The sequence below is a fragment of the Delphinus delphis genome, chromosome 8 (genome assembly GCF_949987515.2).
Source record: "Delphinus delphis chromosome 8, mDelDel1.2, whole genome shotgun sequence".
Classification (NCBI taxonomy): Eukaryota; Metazoa; Chordata; class Mammalia; order Artiodactyla; family Delphinidae; genus Delphinus; species Delphinus delphis.
Window position 1 is genome coordinate 26,366,196 of NC_082690.1, and position 16,584 is coordinate 26,382,779.

General features: G+C 41.1%; 1 protein-coding gene across 1 annotated transcript in view; it reads left to right on the forward strand.

Moving 5' to 3' along the window:
* The first annotated feature begins 1,335 nt into the window (after positions 1-1,335).
* Positions 1,336-16,584, forward strand: part of SLC35F2 (solute carrier family 35 member F2) — a 50,073-nt gene continuing 34,824 nt past the window's right edge. Inside the window, exon 1 of the mRNA XM_060018016.1 lies at positions 1,336-1,619. Within this exon, the coding sequence (XP_059873999.1) occupies positions 1,336-1,619 (284 nt within the window). The remainder of the gene's footprint in view (positions 1,620-16,584) is intronic.

Genomic DNA, 16,584 nt, shown 5'->3' on the forward strand with positions numbered 1-16,584 from the left:
AAGATATGCATATAGATGTATATGTTTATATAAAGATATTAAGTTACTTGGTGTTTTTTACTAAAAAGGAATCATATTATACAATTATTCTGCAACTCTGCAACTTACTTTTTTCACTTGACAGTACCTCATGACCACTTACAAGTTAGTGTATATACTACATCTGCAATTGTTTCTTATGGTTGTTGCAACAAGTCACCACCAATTTAGTAGCTTAAAACAACACAAGTCTATTCTCCTACAGTTCTGGAAGCCAGAAGTCCGAAATCAGTTTTACTGGGCTACAGTTAAGGCTTAAGTCGGCAGGGCTACTTCCTTCTCAAGGCTCTAAACTTCTACTGGCTGACTTTATTCCTTGGCTTGTGGAGACCGCTCCATCTTCAAAGCTATCCCTCCAAGCTCTGCTTCCATTATCGTATCACCTTCTCTCTTCTTAAACAATTAAAAAAAAAATCATTTCATTTAAATTTTGGAGTTTCTGTAGTTGCTAAACTTGGGGTTCCTAAAGCTACATTTCATTTTTCAAAATCTATTTTCTTTCTTAGAATCTTCTCACAGCCTGCTCCCCACTCCTGCCGCCCGGACCTTGCCCGGGAAGGAGGTGGTCAGGAAAAAAACGGTCTCAACACCTTTCCTTTTGTCTTCCTGATCTCCTTTCCGGAAGTAGCAGTCTACCAGACCCACCAACGTCCTTTTTGTCAGTGAGTCAGGAACTTTTGGACCCCAGTTCCTAGTCCCTCCTTGGCCCGCAGAAGCATCGGAAGGCGTGACCCAGGCCCAGGACACCCTAGCTGAGCGCCAGGGGTTGACACTCTTCTCTAGCACCTCAGAGACAATTCTGAATATTGAAAGACAAACCAAACACACCCGTAAGGAAGGAGACACACCACAAGGACCAAGAAGACATGTTTCCGGCATCCCTTTACGGATAGGAAACATAGGATTTTACCTATGTTTTGCGAAAACAAGAAACACAGAACTAAGGCGTCTTCAGTTCTATTAGATGGGAAATATCTTTTATAAGTTAGTCAGAGGGAGGGAGACTAGGTCAAGAGAGGGGTCAGCCAGACCTTCCCAGTTAGCAAAGGTCAGGCAGTAGCTAAATCACTGCTTCTTAAGTTAGTACACGCTGGCATAACCTCGATTCACCTCATTTGCTGATTTTAAATAAGGGACCATAAGAACTTGAAATGCATATTGGGTGTCAACCAACAGTGAAGCTCGACTGCCAAGGTGGAAAAAAAAAAGCGCCCTTTCTCCTCCTGCTCCTGGCCCCCCGAGGTGCCAGGTTGCAATCTGCAAATGTATTGTCTGGCCCTAGGGGCTTGACAGTTAATGATTTGCCGCAGAAGGAGCCCGCCGGCCGCGGTGCGAGAAGGACGCGAGCGAACCCGGCAGCGCGGACTCACTGGCCGAGCCGAGCCGCCACCGGCAGCACAGGCACCGCCTCCCGTCTTCCGGGACCCGGCACGTCTAGGGGTTCCGGGCGCCGGAGACCGCGGGGCTCCCATGGAGGCCACCTCGCCGGCGGGATCCGCCCGCCCGCAGCCGCACGCGCAGGGAGCAGCGGGCGAGTCCGCCAGCCTGCTGCTCTGGATCAAGGGCAAACTCTTCACCTGGTGAGTGGAGGCCGCGCACGGCGACCGGCTGGGCGGCCGGCGCTGCTGGGAGCTCCCGGGTTCGCAAGTGGCGGCGGCAAGCACTGGGGTGCTGGTTCAGGCGGCTGAACATGTGCTGCAGGGATGTAGCTGTTTACTGGCTTTATGAAGCTCTTGGCGTCCCTCCCTTGACTCCCTCTTAGAAATCGTGGGGATGTATTTCAGAGGATTTGAGGGGAAATTCACTGTCTTGGCATTGTTAGGTCAATCCCCAGTGGCCTCCCAGCGGGGAGGGGACGAAGTCCCCAGGGATGCTGTGAAGGAGGGGTGCCCAGTCTCGGGCTTGGTAGGTGGGTGAGCTCCTCTTCCTGCCGCCGGTGCCCACATTCCCTGCTGCGGAGCCCGGCAGAGTGGGCGGGTGATCCCTCACTAACAGTTGAGTTCACCCAAGTGAGAAGTCTGTGTTGAGTTTTGTGGTGCCGCCCCGAGGAAATCCAGAGCCTGCCTCTTTCCCGAGCTGAGCGAGGCGACGTAGCCACCTTCGGGTCTGAGGTCCAGGGAAGCCTGCTTCTCTTGTCACTGTGTTACGTGGAAAATAGAGAGAAATGTGCTCAAGGGATCGGCAGAGACTCTGGGACAGGGAAAGCATTTCTGTGGTTACTGGACGACTCGCATCCTGGAAATACAGATAACTCAGGATCTGAATAATGAAAGCGAACGTTCACTGAGCATTCACTATGTCACGTACTGTGCTTAGCGATTTATATGGATACTATCATTTAATCCATACCATTTTATGAGATGGCACTGTTGTTATCCCTGCTTTGCTGATGGAGAAACAAAGAAGGCTAAGCAATTTCCCCAAGGCCATGCGATGACCTGTAAGGGGTGGCGCCTGCCAGCCCCAGTCTAAACTGGGCTTAACTACTCCTGGACGCTGGCACCCTTTTTTTTTTTTTTTTTTTAAGGTTAACAAAGTGAATTTTCCTTTAAAGGTTGTGAAAACTGTCTTAAAAAGTCATACTATATTCAAAACTAGATCAATAATGGTGTATGTATTTTTTCATGTAAATAAGTTTTAAATAGCTGTGTGTGTTTAAAGGGCCAAAAATCACCTTGTATTATCCAGCTATATACAGTATGTCTGACAAATTTAGCCATAAGTTCTCAGCTGGGAGGCAGTGTAGTGTAATGTCTAAGGGTACAGATTCTGGACTCAAATCCTGTTTTTGTGCCACTTACCAGCTAGGTGACCTTGGGCAAGTCACTTAACTTCTCTGTGCCCCACTTTTCTTACTTGTAGAATGGGGATAATAACAGTACCTACCTTGTTGGGTTATTGTGGAGATTAAGTGGCTGATTACGCAGGAGTGGCAGACAGCCTTGCTCATGGTACTATGCATGGGTTAGTTTACACCCACCATCAGCCCTCCATTCCTGGGTGATAGGAAGATGTGGTGTTGCTTCAGGAGATGAGAAGCAACCCTGATGAGGAGACAGACAATATGGTGGAATAGTTGAGCAAGACATAACAAGGATTAGCAATAATTGTTTTTTTCCTAATGCTCTAATATTTTCAAAATCTGGTATGTTTTACCAGGAACATCTGATAGCTTCCTAGATAGAAGATTTCTTCTGTCTCTGAACAGACTTTCTTTGTGCCTCCCTTATGGATTTTTACTTTCTTCCCTGTGTGATAGCTATTTATGTGTATCTTGCATTCCTGATGGACGAAGTCCTTAACAGCAGAAATCAAGTCTTTTAAATTTTTGTATTTCCCACAACCCCATAAATGAATGAATGAGGGATGACTAAGGTTCTTGAGGCTTCCTTTCCATTCTGCCATACTCTCTACAGTCTTCCCTTTATTGATCTTTATTCTGAGGGTCTTGGGCTGGAGCTTTTTTTTTTTTTGGTTGGCTGAGCTCTTTTGTTCATTAAGATTTTCAGTCCTACCTCTGGCAACCATCCAAACATGAATTCTTGTTTGCAGTTTCTCCTTGTCTAACCCAGCAATCAGAAAAATGCAGTTTACCTGATATCCAGGACTTCTTATATTCAGTATTTTAAACTCTCAGTATTAAAACTCATCCCCTAAATTTGAGTTTAGCTCCATGAATCCCTAACCGTTATGGGATGGAGAGAGGTTGGTAAGTAGATGTGTTATCACTATATGGATAGGATATAAAGGAATAGTTTGTGACCACACAACTGGTTTCTAGTTGTTTTACCAAAAGGGGGCAATAATACCTCTTTTGGCAACTGGGTACTAAATAACAGAGGAAAAGTTTAGGACCTTGAGCTGGTTCTGTTTTCATTATGAGAGGGATATATTCTAGGTAACACCAACTCCTGATATGCCTGCCTCAGTAGTAGACAGATAACTTTTTCTCTATGATTAAGAATATCAGGTCACTCGTTCAATAAAAATTTATTGAGGACCCACTACATGCCAGGCATTCATGATAATGAGCACTCTATGTTTCCAAGTAGATTCTGCTTGTAATTTCAGCTTTTGTCACTTATTGCTATCAACTCAAATGACAAATACTACGATAGGAGGATATGGATTTCCAGGAATACCTGAGGATATTTATTTAATCGTATGGATACTATCTAGCAGATTATATCCTAATGTATACTCTAATTCAAATATGAAAAATGCATGTTTATTATAATGACTATCAAATTTATATCTCTAGCAAAAATTGTTAATTATTATTTCACATATTTGTCCTTTTCCCATCAAATAGATGGTAAGCTTTTTGAGGGCATAGGTTTTATCCCATTCTTTTCGTAGTACAGTGCAGGACATGTATTCATTCATTCAGTCTTTCATTCGATAAACCTTGAGCATCTATGATGTTCTAGGTTCTAGACTAGTCTCTGTGCTATTAAGATGAATAGGATATAGTTCCTGTTCCCAGAGAACTCATGATCAAATTATGGTAAGAAGTTATGATAAAAACATCATAAAAAAAAGAAGTTATGATAAGTACTGTAGAGGTGAGCACAAAGTACAGATGGCACAAAGTAGGCCAGAGATCATGTCCACCAGCATGAGGGAGCTCGACAGAGAAGGTGATCGGGAATTTGACGCATGAATGAGTTTTCCAGGTGGACTAGGTGAGGAAGGACAGTCCAGGCTTAGAGATGCCAAAGAGTATTTTGCTCAAGGAACTGCAAATAGCTTGGTTTGAGGGGGGCACAGTCTTGAGGAGGAATGAACAATAGTATTTGGTCAGTCTACACGTGTACTCCTTGTTACTGTCTAGTAAAGGGCCTGGCCCTTTGGTTCTTCTTTTCTGTTTGGTTTCCTCATTTCAAAGGTTAAGGCGCAGAAATTTGGAAGGAGTCATTTAGTGGTGTTTAACTGTACAGCCTTCATCTATTCACTCAACAAACATCTATTGAGCACTCACTGTGTGCACAACACAATCCTAAGCCGGTATGTAGCCCTCCTGAAAGGTACTGTAAATTGAAGAACTTTCTGTGGCCTTTGCAAGTGAGGGATTAGGGAGCTCTAGATCCTACCAGTCTCCAAAATATCTTCTCCCTTCCCCTTTAAATTTGCAAAATTAATTAATATCTGCCTCTTCTACTAGACTTCAGGAGGTAAGGAATCCAATCTAGTTTTGGTCACAATTGTATTCTCTGCCAAGTGTAGCGCTTACCTTGCAAATACATACACAATGAATACCAGATGTGACTATATGAATCCTTAATTCAAAATAGGAATTTTATAATAGATCACATCTCTTAAAAAATTTTTTTTTCTATTCAGCACTATATGTTTATGACCCAGTCATGTTTTGTTCCTCTACTCCATCGTTTTTCAATCTCAGCCTTATTGACATTTTGGGTCAAATAATTCTTTGCTCTGGGGGCTGGCCTGTACATCGTGGGATGTAGCAGTATCCCTGGCCTCTACCCTCTAGATGCTAGTATAGCACTCTCTCCACCTCCTTACCTCTGAATTGTGATAATCAAAAATCTTTCCAGACATTGTCAGATGTTTCTTGGGGGACAAAATGACCCTGGTTGAGAATCACTGATCTAGCCTGTTGTTTCTAACTATCTGTGGTTCCATGGTCCTTCAGTGATGGACACTCAGATAGTTTCCAACTCCCAGCCACAAACAACACTGATGAGCATTCTCATACATGTGCCCTTGTGTACTGGGGAAGAGTCAATGGCCAGGCCTGGCCAAGTCCCTCCAGGTGGCTTTAGGTAGAAGGGAGGGGATGAATCCCAGAATGGAGAATCCTTGGGCATTACAAAACCACTGTTGATTGCTTTTGTTTGGCACCCCTCCATCAGGCTGTTCTGTGACCATGGCTTTATCACCAGCTGCTCTGGAAGAAGGAGGAGGCAGTCTTTCTAGGTTGTAACCCATTAGCCCTAGGAGCTTGGAGGGAGGTGGGTGGAGGAATGGCTCCTGGCTAGAAAGCCTGAACCTTTTTAACTTCTCAACACTGCAGGAAGTTGTTAAAGGGATAGGCAGTAATGCAATGTAGGGGAGAGGTAAGGGTTGACATTAAAAGCGTTCCACTTGGCCTCTGGCTGTTCTGTGCCCCGGGTATAGTCCTGTCCCTCCCCCAGACCAGTTCTAGGAATAACCTTTGGGTTATTCCTGCTTATCTCTGCTCCTTTCTTCAGGTTGATTTGGAGGAATATGAGATGGCTGCCAGTGCTTATTTCCCATCTTGACAGCATTTCCAGAATATTTCTGGAGTCCACCTTCCCCTCCAATCCTTATTATCACTACTTCAGTTTAGGCCTTTATCATTACTTGGACTTTTGTCGTAGCTTCCATCCATGCCTCCACCTACCCTAAATCATCTTATTTCACAGGAACCACAGTAATGTCAAATAAAATTAAAGGGTACCAATAGCTGCCATCAAATGAGAATTTACCACCTATCAAGGTATCCTACTAACATTTCATCAGTCCTTATATAAAAAGTTTTTTTAGTCCCTTTATAGCATAGAAGTAACTTGCCTGAGGGCACATGGTTAGTGAGAGGCAGAGTTGAAATAGTTTCATTTGATTCCAAACCAGACTGTTTTACAGTACTGTCTCAGAAATCTCACTGCATCATGTTCAGGCCGAAACCTTTTGGCTTCCTCCCATCACCTGCATCAGTGGTTTGCAAATTGAGGGAGCTCTTGGGGTTCCCTGGAGACTCCTCTGGGTCCATTATGGGGGCAAGTTAGGAAACAGACGCTGGTGGCTCCTGGGCTGGCCTCTGGCCCCCACCAGTCTGTTGCTTAGCCTGGTTTATAGTTGGGCTTCTGTGCAAGATGTTTGAAGAAAGGGTTCTGCAGCTAAAACAAGACTGAGAGCCACTGGTTACTGGATGGAGCTCAAGCTGTGGCTGTTGCTACTGCTTCTGGCTGTTGTTCCCCTCCTCCCTCCTTCATTTTCTTCTTTACCTGAACACAATTATTATATTTTTAGGGGTTTTTATTATGGTAAAATATATATAACATAAAATTTACCATTTTAAGTGACATTAAGTATATTCAAAATGTTGTGCAACCATCACCGCTCTCCATTTCCAGAATTTGTTTATTATTCCAAACAGAAACTCTGAACCTGTGTAAACACTAACTCTGCATCCCCCTCTCCCCTCAGCCCCTGGTAACCACCATTCTACTTTCTGTCTCTACAAATTTGACTATTCTAGATCTCTTATATAAGTGGAATCATGCAATATTTGTCCTTTTGTGAGAACTCAAGGTTCTTGACGTGAACTGTAAGGCCCCCTATCACTGGCCCACTTCCCTCTCCAAGTTTATCTCCCAGAATATCCATCTCTCATGTGGCGGCCCAGCAATAACGGCATGCCTCTGAGTCCCTTGCTGTCTGCATCTTTACACCTGTACCTCCCTTCTTGAATGCCTTCCTATCTGACCTCATGGCTGCTTAAAGACTCTTTGTAGACAGAATCAAGTCAGGCAGTCTTCTTCCCTGGCTCCTTGCTGCACTCTGTTGGATGCCCTTCCTCTATGCCCTTCAGTTACCTGTTTCCTAACTCGTTACATTTACCATATTATGACAAAAAAGGTAATTTTCACTAGCCATAGCTGTGGAAGAAGCGAAATGGCTCTCAAGGTAACTGCTTGTGTATATAAGTTTTGGTAAGTTTGTTAAAAAGTTATAAAGCTTCCTTATATTATTATTTACTGAGGAACATCAGAGAAAATGAATCATTTCATGCAGGTGAATTTTACAGAAAACTTATGACCCACTCTTTTAAAGTATTAAAATTTACTTTTAAACCCAATTAAAATGACACTGTTTATGTAATGGATTACTCACTTCTGTTAATTAATTTATTCATAATTTTGGGCAGCAGTTCTTCAACATTTAATTGGTTTGTATCAAACAACTTTCTAGGGTAGGCCAACCCATTGAATTACTTAGTGGGTCCATTTGCAACTAATCCTGGAGATTTTACCAAGGGAAAAAACCCCATTATTTAGAAGTCTTCATGGTATATTTAAAACAGATATATGAGACTACTTGCCTTCTAATAAACAAAGTGCATTCAACATATCACCTTTTCTTCATGATTCAGGATCATCATTATGATGATTTTCTTTTTTTTGCGGAACGCGGGCCTCTCACTGTTGTGGCCTCTCCCGTTGCGGAGCACAGGCTCCGGACACGCAGGCTCAGCGGCCATGGCTCACGGGCCTAGCCGCTCTGCAGCATGTGGGATCTTCCCAAACCGGGGCATGAACCTGTGTCCCCTGCATCGGCAGGCGGACTTGCAACCACTGCGCCACCAGGGAAGCCCCATTATGATGATTATGATGATTAAAATTATTATTCTGAGTGGTTGTAATATAATCAGAGGTTAATTTTTTGTCTTATTTTTTTCTGACTTCTTTCTGACAGTTTTCACACATGATTTTTTTCTGTATTACTGAACATATCTCTGAAAGTCTGCATTCTTACTAAATTATGACTTCTAACCTGTTAATGCTGTAGAAACCAGGTAACCCAGTTTCTTAGAATTGCTCGTAGTGAAAGTATAAATAGGCCCTGTATAAAGATTTAAATGGTTTTTATTTTAATAAATTATAAAAACTTTAAGTCCACAAATTTTGGGACATTTTTTTGGATGGTTACAGGAGTCTATGTTAATTAAAGTCATCAGATAAGTAATATGTCACAAAAACTTGGTTATTTATTCTAATGATGCAGAGAAAGATTCCATGAGAAACCACCTTTGAGTCCCAAACTTCTTTCTAGTCATTTCTTGGAAACCAGAGTATTTAAGGAACGTTTTAACTCAGTTTTTTCAGTCCAACAAATCCTACTGAGAGCTTGAGGCTAGTATTATTGAGAGCTTGAAGCTTAGAGCTTCCCGGAGCAGTACTGAACAAAAGAGTTTAGGAGAACATTTCTTAAGCTTTTCACTGTGGTATCAAGCCAGAGATAAAAAAAATAATAAAAGCTAATCTTTGTTGAGTAAAGTTTACTTAGTATACCTAGAGCAACTTCACTATTCCAGCACCTCATGTGGATTAACTCATGTAATCCTTACAATAATACTCTGCAGTAAGTATTATACTATCATTGCCAGCCTACTGAACACATTTGGAAGCTGAGGCACTGAGAGGTTAAATCGTATTCCCTAACAGGATTAGTCACACAGTAGTAAGGAAAGCAACCAGGTTTCATCTCCTCCATCAAGTCAGTCTGGCCACAGAGCCTGTGCTACTAACCAGTGTGGTGACCCTGCCTCCTATGAGCTGGGCAATAAACAGAAAAAAAAGGACTTGGAAAATTTACCCCCTAGGGTTTTTGCTCTGGGTTATTTGTATCGCCTTGGGGTGCCAGAGAGTATATAAAGTCACACGATAAATATAATGCTCTTTCTGGAGCATCATTTAATTTATTTTTTAGATTTCAGTTGCACAGAAGTGGATTAATCATAATCCCTGGCTCATGACACCCTTTCGTTGTTGGCCCATGAATAAGTTAATTTTTTTGTGTGCAGTAAGTTCCTGTATACCTACAACCAGCCTTAAAGGTAATTTTAATCTACCTATTAGTCATCTCCTCCTTCATATCCCTTCTTCCCCAACCAAAGATAATCACCATCCTGAATCCTCCTTTCACCATTTCCTTGCTCTCATTTTGATATAGTTTGGTACCTCTATGTATTTCTATATATAATCTGTTGGGATTTTTTTACCCATTGCTAACTTTCATCCATATTGTTACCTTATGCTGCAACACACTCCCTTTTGCTTCATATAATGTTCTTTCCTGTGAGTATACCACACTTTATTTACTCATTCTGTTGATGGGCATTTGGGCTTTTTTCTGTTTTTTGCAATAGTGAACAGTGAGCATTCTTCTACATGGCTCCTATTGATCACTTGTAAGAGCTTCTTTTATACACACACATGCACATATACATACATCTAGGAGGGGAATTACTGGATTATAGGGTATGTGATTGTTCAACTTTATAAAATAATGCCAAACTTTTTCCAAAGTGGTTGTATCAATTTACACTCCCACTAGCTGAGTATAAGAGGTCCTGTGAAACAAATAACCTTTCTAACACTTGATATTATCAGACTTTAAAATTTTTGACAGTCAGATGAATGTAAAAGAGTATCTCTTAATTTGCATATCCCTGATCACTAATGAAGCTGGGTCTCTGTGTATGTTTATTGGCCTTATTTGTTTCCACTTTTGAGAAATACTCATATTACCTGTGAAATACCCATATTTTGCTATTACTTTTATATTAAATAGTGTCTCTATACACAATGCAATTTATATAGATTTTAAAGATACCACCAGAGAGTTGAAAACATTGGGGCTTGTATCAGGTTCTCCACTAATGCTCATTTACTTCTCCTTGCCTGATAGTGGGGGTTCAGTTGAAAAGGCTGAGAGTAGTTGAGAGTTGGGAGGTGTAAATTAGGAGCAAATGAGTCAGTTTAAGGAGGGGAATGAGTTTTTCTGGTTTGAGGCCTGTGGAGTGTTGAAAGACTCACATGACTCACAGGAAATCTCCCTTACACCTCCATTTGCCTCCCAGGCCCAGTCCTCAGGAACTTTCTAATTCAGGTTTAGACTCCTGTTTTCTTTTGGTGCCTGGCTGGTGTTTAAATAGTGTATTAGTTTGATTGTTAGCAGAGAAATCCAGCTCACCACTGTTGTAGGTAAAATAGAGGGTTTATGACTTCACAGAGTTCAAGGAGGGTAAAAGTGCCAAACCACAGAGAGCAGAGAAGCAGCTGGAGGCAGGAACCCAAACCACAGTGGGATTCTCTGCCTGTCTCTTTATTTGTGCTTTGCTTTCACTGTTGATTTCATTCTTCTAACTGCAGACCAGATGATTATCTTCATTTGAGAATTACATTTTACAGTTTAAACCACACAAAACAGAAAAAAACCCCAAACCCTCAAGTTTTGAAGTCTGTATTTTTGTTTGATAATCCACAAGGGATGTACATTTAGATTTTCCAATGGTTAAAAAAAAAAAAAAACTTCTTCAAACTTCCTATTCAGCCTCAGCCTCAATGGGCAGGCAGTATTAGCAATTAAAAATTTTATGGGTCGTGGCTTCTTGGCTGCCCATTGAGAACAGGGTTAGTCTGTTTTCTTCCATGTATTTGCCAGACTGGGCTGGGTAGAGAGAGGGCTGTACATCTGTCACAGGGTCATAAACTCTAGTCATCTAGACTCTTGAAACAGCAGCACACTCATTACCCAATACTAATCCCATCCTTCTGAATCTACCCTTGCCCCATCCCTGAGCCCAAATTGTCAGCCCTCCTGGAGCTCCTGTTCCTAGCCTTTGGAGGGTGTTCACATTGGTGCCCCTCTTAGAATTCTCACACAGGAGACTGGGGAGAGGGAGAATCCTGGAGGTAGAGGCCATATCCTCTACATGTTGCCCACAGTTTAGTGCTGCCCCCTCCCCTCTTGTAGGCTGTAGGACTCAAGTTTCTCTGACCTGTGTCCAAAGAGAATAGGTGAGTTGAATATGTGTTTCAGACTTTCTTATTTCAGCCAATCAAAAATTGGAGGACAGAGGGAGGATATCATAAATAGATTTTATGTCATCTTATTTTCATTAGAACACCCCTTATTAAAATAATTAATTGTAGAACATATAATCAAATGAGTGTGTTAATGCCCATTGTTAGAGATGCAAGGTAATTTGTATCAGTTGGTCTCCCTGTATGGTATTATAATCCTCAATATTGTATATTTTATTTTTGTTCTTATCAGGGAGGCAGTGTGTAGCATGAGAAAATACAAACTGAACAGCTAAAACTCAGTTTCTCACCTATTCAATTGTACTTGTAATCCCTTTCTTACAAAAGTTTTTGTGAGATTTAAATGAAACAACATATATAAGCACTTAGTATGGCACCTGACACACAGTTATTTTTATTAAGCCACCTCACTTTTGTTAGGATAATAATAAAGGATTTTTGAGTTCATAATAAATGCAAGTAGTATCCCAACTGTCCTCAGTTTCAGTTACACATGGTCAACTGAGGTCTGAAAATATTAAATGGAAATTCCAGAAATAGACAATTCATAAGTTCTAAATTTCGTGCTGCTCTGAGTAGCATGATGAAATCCTGTGCCGTCTGCTCCATCCCACCTGGGACTTGAATCATCCCTTTGTCCTGCGTGTCCTGCCCATTAGTCACTTGTAGCATCTTGGTTATCAGATTGACTGTTTTTGTGTTCAAGTCACCATTACTTTACTTAAAAATGACCCCCAAATGAAAGAGTAGTGATGTTGGCAATTTGGATATACCACAGAGAAGCCATAAAGTGTTTTCTTTAATTGAAAAGGTGAAAGTTCTCTACTTAATAAGGAAAAAAATTGTCAGCTGAGGTTGCTAAGATATATGGTAAGAACAAATCTTCTAGATGTGAAGTTGTGAAGAAGGAAAAAGAAATGTGTGCTAGTGTTGCTGCAGCACCTTAAACTGCAAAAGCTACAGCCGCAGTGTGTAATAAATGCTCAGTTAAGATGGAAAAGGCATTAAAGGCATTAAATTTGTACCATAAGATATTCTGAGAAGGATCACATTCACATAACTTTTATAACAGTATATTGTTGTGATTGCTCTATTCTATTAGTTACTGTTGTTAACTTCATTTATAAATTAAACTTTATCGTAGGTATGTAGGTATAGGAAAAAACACAGCATATATAGGGTTTAGTACTATCCACGTTTTTGGGCTTCCACTGGGGTTCTTGGAATGTATCCCTCATGGATAAAGGGGAGGGGGCTACTGTACTTCCAATATAACAATGATTATGAGCCACACTGCTTGGGTTGCTCTCCAGGTTCTACCACTTACTAGCTGTGTGATATTGGGCAAGTTGCTTAATGTCTTGTGCCTCAGTTTCTTTATCTATAAAGAGCTATAAAAGTAGTACCTACCTGGGACTTCCCTGGTGGTCCAGTGGTTAAGACTCCATGCTTCCACTGCAGGGGGCACGGGTTGGATCCCTGGTTGGGCAACTAAGATCCCACATGCTGCATGGTGTGGACAGAAAAAAAAAAAATAGTACCTACCTTTAGGATTATTGGGAGGATTAAATGCATTAGGATTATGAAATTGTGAAATTGTTAGAACAGTGCTTTGTACATAATGTGCACTCAACAAGTGTCAGATATTGTTATTACTACTGTAAACAATAACAGTGGTAACAGTAATAATAGTAATGGTAACAATAGTAACAACAACAATAATAACAGTACTAGATATTGTGTGGATATGTATATAAGGGGGAGGCACAAAAATATCCGTGACAGTTTCTGCATTTATAATCTAGTAAAACAAATACAACAGGCATATAAAACACTACAGACAGGATGTAGAAAATGGGAAGGAAGGTTACAATGCAAATGCCGTAGGAGTTGAGAGGACATGATTCTGGAACTGGGCACCCTTCTTACTATCTTTCTTCCCACAATTATTTGATTTTCTTAGCATAGAGGAATGGAAAGAACACAGGCTTTAGAATCCTGTTTGGATTTTAATCTAGTGTTACTATCTGTTTGTCATATCAACTTGGTTAAAAAACTTTGAACTTTTGCAAAATTTTGCCTACATTTTAGGTTTGTATGAAAATCCAGTAAGATAATATATGTAAAAGCTCAATACAGTGACTGACACTTGTCTCCCTTTTATTGTATAGACAGTGAGTATTAATGTTTCCCTTGTATTCTTGACTACCTAGGAATCATGCAGGACATAATATGTAAGGAAATCACTGGATTTCCAATTTTTACTTTTGTTGGTTTGAATAAATCTAGTTTGGTAGATTCTGTCTTGATGGCATGGTTTCATTTTTTTTCCAGCAAATGATGAAAGTGTTTTAATCCAGGATGGCTCCTGATCAACTTTGTCTGAAGTTACTTAATAGGCTTTTTACTTGATGTGATTATCTTGTTACTAAGGCCATTCATTGAGATTAATGTAAATAGTTAAATAATATTATGATTCAAGTATGATTTTAAGTGTCATATGCAACTAAGTTGACTTGGTGTATTAGTTTTCTAGTGCTGTCATAACAAATTACCACAAATTTAGTAACTGAAGACAACACAGATTTATTATCTTACAGTTCCTTAGGGCAGAAATCTGACACAGGTCTCACTGGGCTAAACGCAAGGTGTCAGCAGGGTTTTGTTCTTTTCTGGAGGCTCTAGGGAGAGTGGATTTCTTTTCCTTTTTCAGTTTCTAGAGGATACCTGCATTCCTTGGCCTTTGGCCCCTTCCCCATCTTCAAAGCCAGCCACTTTGCATCTCTCTGACTTTTCTTCTGTAGTCATACCTTCCTCAACCACAGATGGGAAAGATTCTTCCTTTTAAGGACTCATCTCAATGTACTTAACCATAATCACATCTGCAAAGTCCCTTTTGCCATGTAAAAGGAAAAAAACTTCTGACAACAAATGTCAGGGTGGGGGTGCGTGGTTTTCTCACATCAACCGATTCTTCAACTCTCCAGACACAAATTGGGTGTCCTACAATTTAGTTTGACACTATTTGGAGCTAGTGCAGATGACGCAGGTTAAAGACTCAGTCCCAAAAGATTGCCCCCGTCCCCCAACCTCCCATTTTAGACACCACTCACAAGTCCCAGGTTGTCACCTTGTACTTCTGACCAACCAGCTATAAATCAGAGGTTCCCATAACCTCCTTCTTGGGTTTGATAATTTGCTAGAGTGGTTCACAGGACTCAAGAAAAGTTTACTTGTTAGATTACCAGTTTATTATAAAAAGATACAACTCAGGAACAGTAAGATAGAAGAAATGCATAGGGCAAGCTATGGAGGAGGGGGCATGGAGCTTCCATGCCCTCTCCAGGTACATCACCCTCCCAGCACCCCAATGTGTTCACCGACCTGGAAGATCTCTGAAAACCTTGGTTAGGGATTTTATGAATGCTTCGTTATGTCGGCACGAGTGATTAACTCATTGATCATTAGTGATTAACTCAGCCTCCAGCCACTCTCCCCTCCCTGGGGGTGGAGCTGAAAGTTCCAGCCCTCTAATCACTGGCTGGTTCCCTTGGCAGCCAGTCCTCCATCCTTAGGGGCTTTCTTAAAGTCATATTATTAACATAAACTCTGGTGTGGTTGAAGAGGGCCTGTTATGAATAACAAAAGATGATTCTTTCACCTTTATCACTCTGCAGCTATTTCAGGAATTGGGGACAAACAAACAAACAAAAAAAGGTGCTTTTCACTCTTATCATTTAGAAAATTACAAGGGTTTTAAGATCTGGCCAGAAAACAAGACTAAAATATGTATTTCTTATATCATAATATCACACTATGTAAGGTGAACTATTCACAGGTTCCAGGGTACTAGGACATGGACAGTTTTGGGGAGACATCATTCTGCCTACTACATTTGGTGATAGAGTCTAAAATTAGTTCCAATAAAAAAAAAACAGCTTTAGAGCACAAATACCACCTGGATGCTGGTAAAAATGTAAGCAATAATTCATAAAATGTCAAGGAAACCTTTTTTAAACCTTTTCTCAGCTCATCTAACCCACACCTTCTGCACATGGTCAGTGTTTGAAATAACCAACCAAGAATTGGTACTCTTTTCAGGTTGTACCACAGGTTTGAAAGAGATTTGGTAGCTGCTAATTTCTTTGGATGAGCTGCATCTCTAGGCTCCAGGCATGCTGGAGAATTCACAATACCATTCTCTCTGCTGAGACCCTATAAGCGGATAGGGTAGGGGGTCCCTGGAGAAAGAGAACCAGGCATGGCTTTCTTGACATTAGAGAAAGACCTAAGCCATTTTGTGATCTAAGCCTGGACACAATGCCCTTGAACAGGTCTCAGTAATTAGTGATCTTAAGGGAACAAAAAAACAAATGAGTTTTTAGGCAAGAGAAGTAACAGTAGCAAAGAATAAATCAGTTATAAAGGCTCTCAGTTCTGTTTCAATGGTAAAGATAGCCTGAAGCACATTCTTGGGCTGTTTTACAGAATTGAGCCCCCCAACCCCACCCCCTGCCTAGTGCAGCTGGAACCTAAGGAATGATGATGTTGAGCTTTTCTGACCCACGAGATTTCGGTCAACTAAAGCTTGGACTCTGTCAACCTTTGTCCCAATTCTATGCTGAATTCTTCTCTGCTCAAGCCCCTTCATGAATATGCATAAACCCTCAGCTTCAGACTTCCCCAATTTTGCTGTTGGGGAGACACTGCTTTGGGAAAGATACCTGTTGTTCTTACTTGCTGCAAGTAATAAATCCTTCCTTCTCCCACTCTTTGGCTTGGCAGTGTCTTTTAGCTCAAAACCCACTAAGAAGTGAACCCAGTTTTCGGGTAACAGAACAGCAGTTCCTATTCCCTTTCTGTTAACCTGAGCAACTTGACTTCATTCTTTGTGTCAGATGAAATATTACTTCATGAGGAAAGCCTTGCATGAAATCTCAAATTA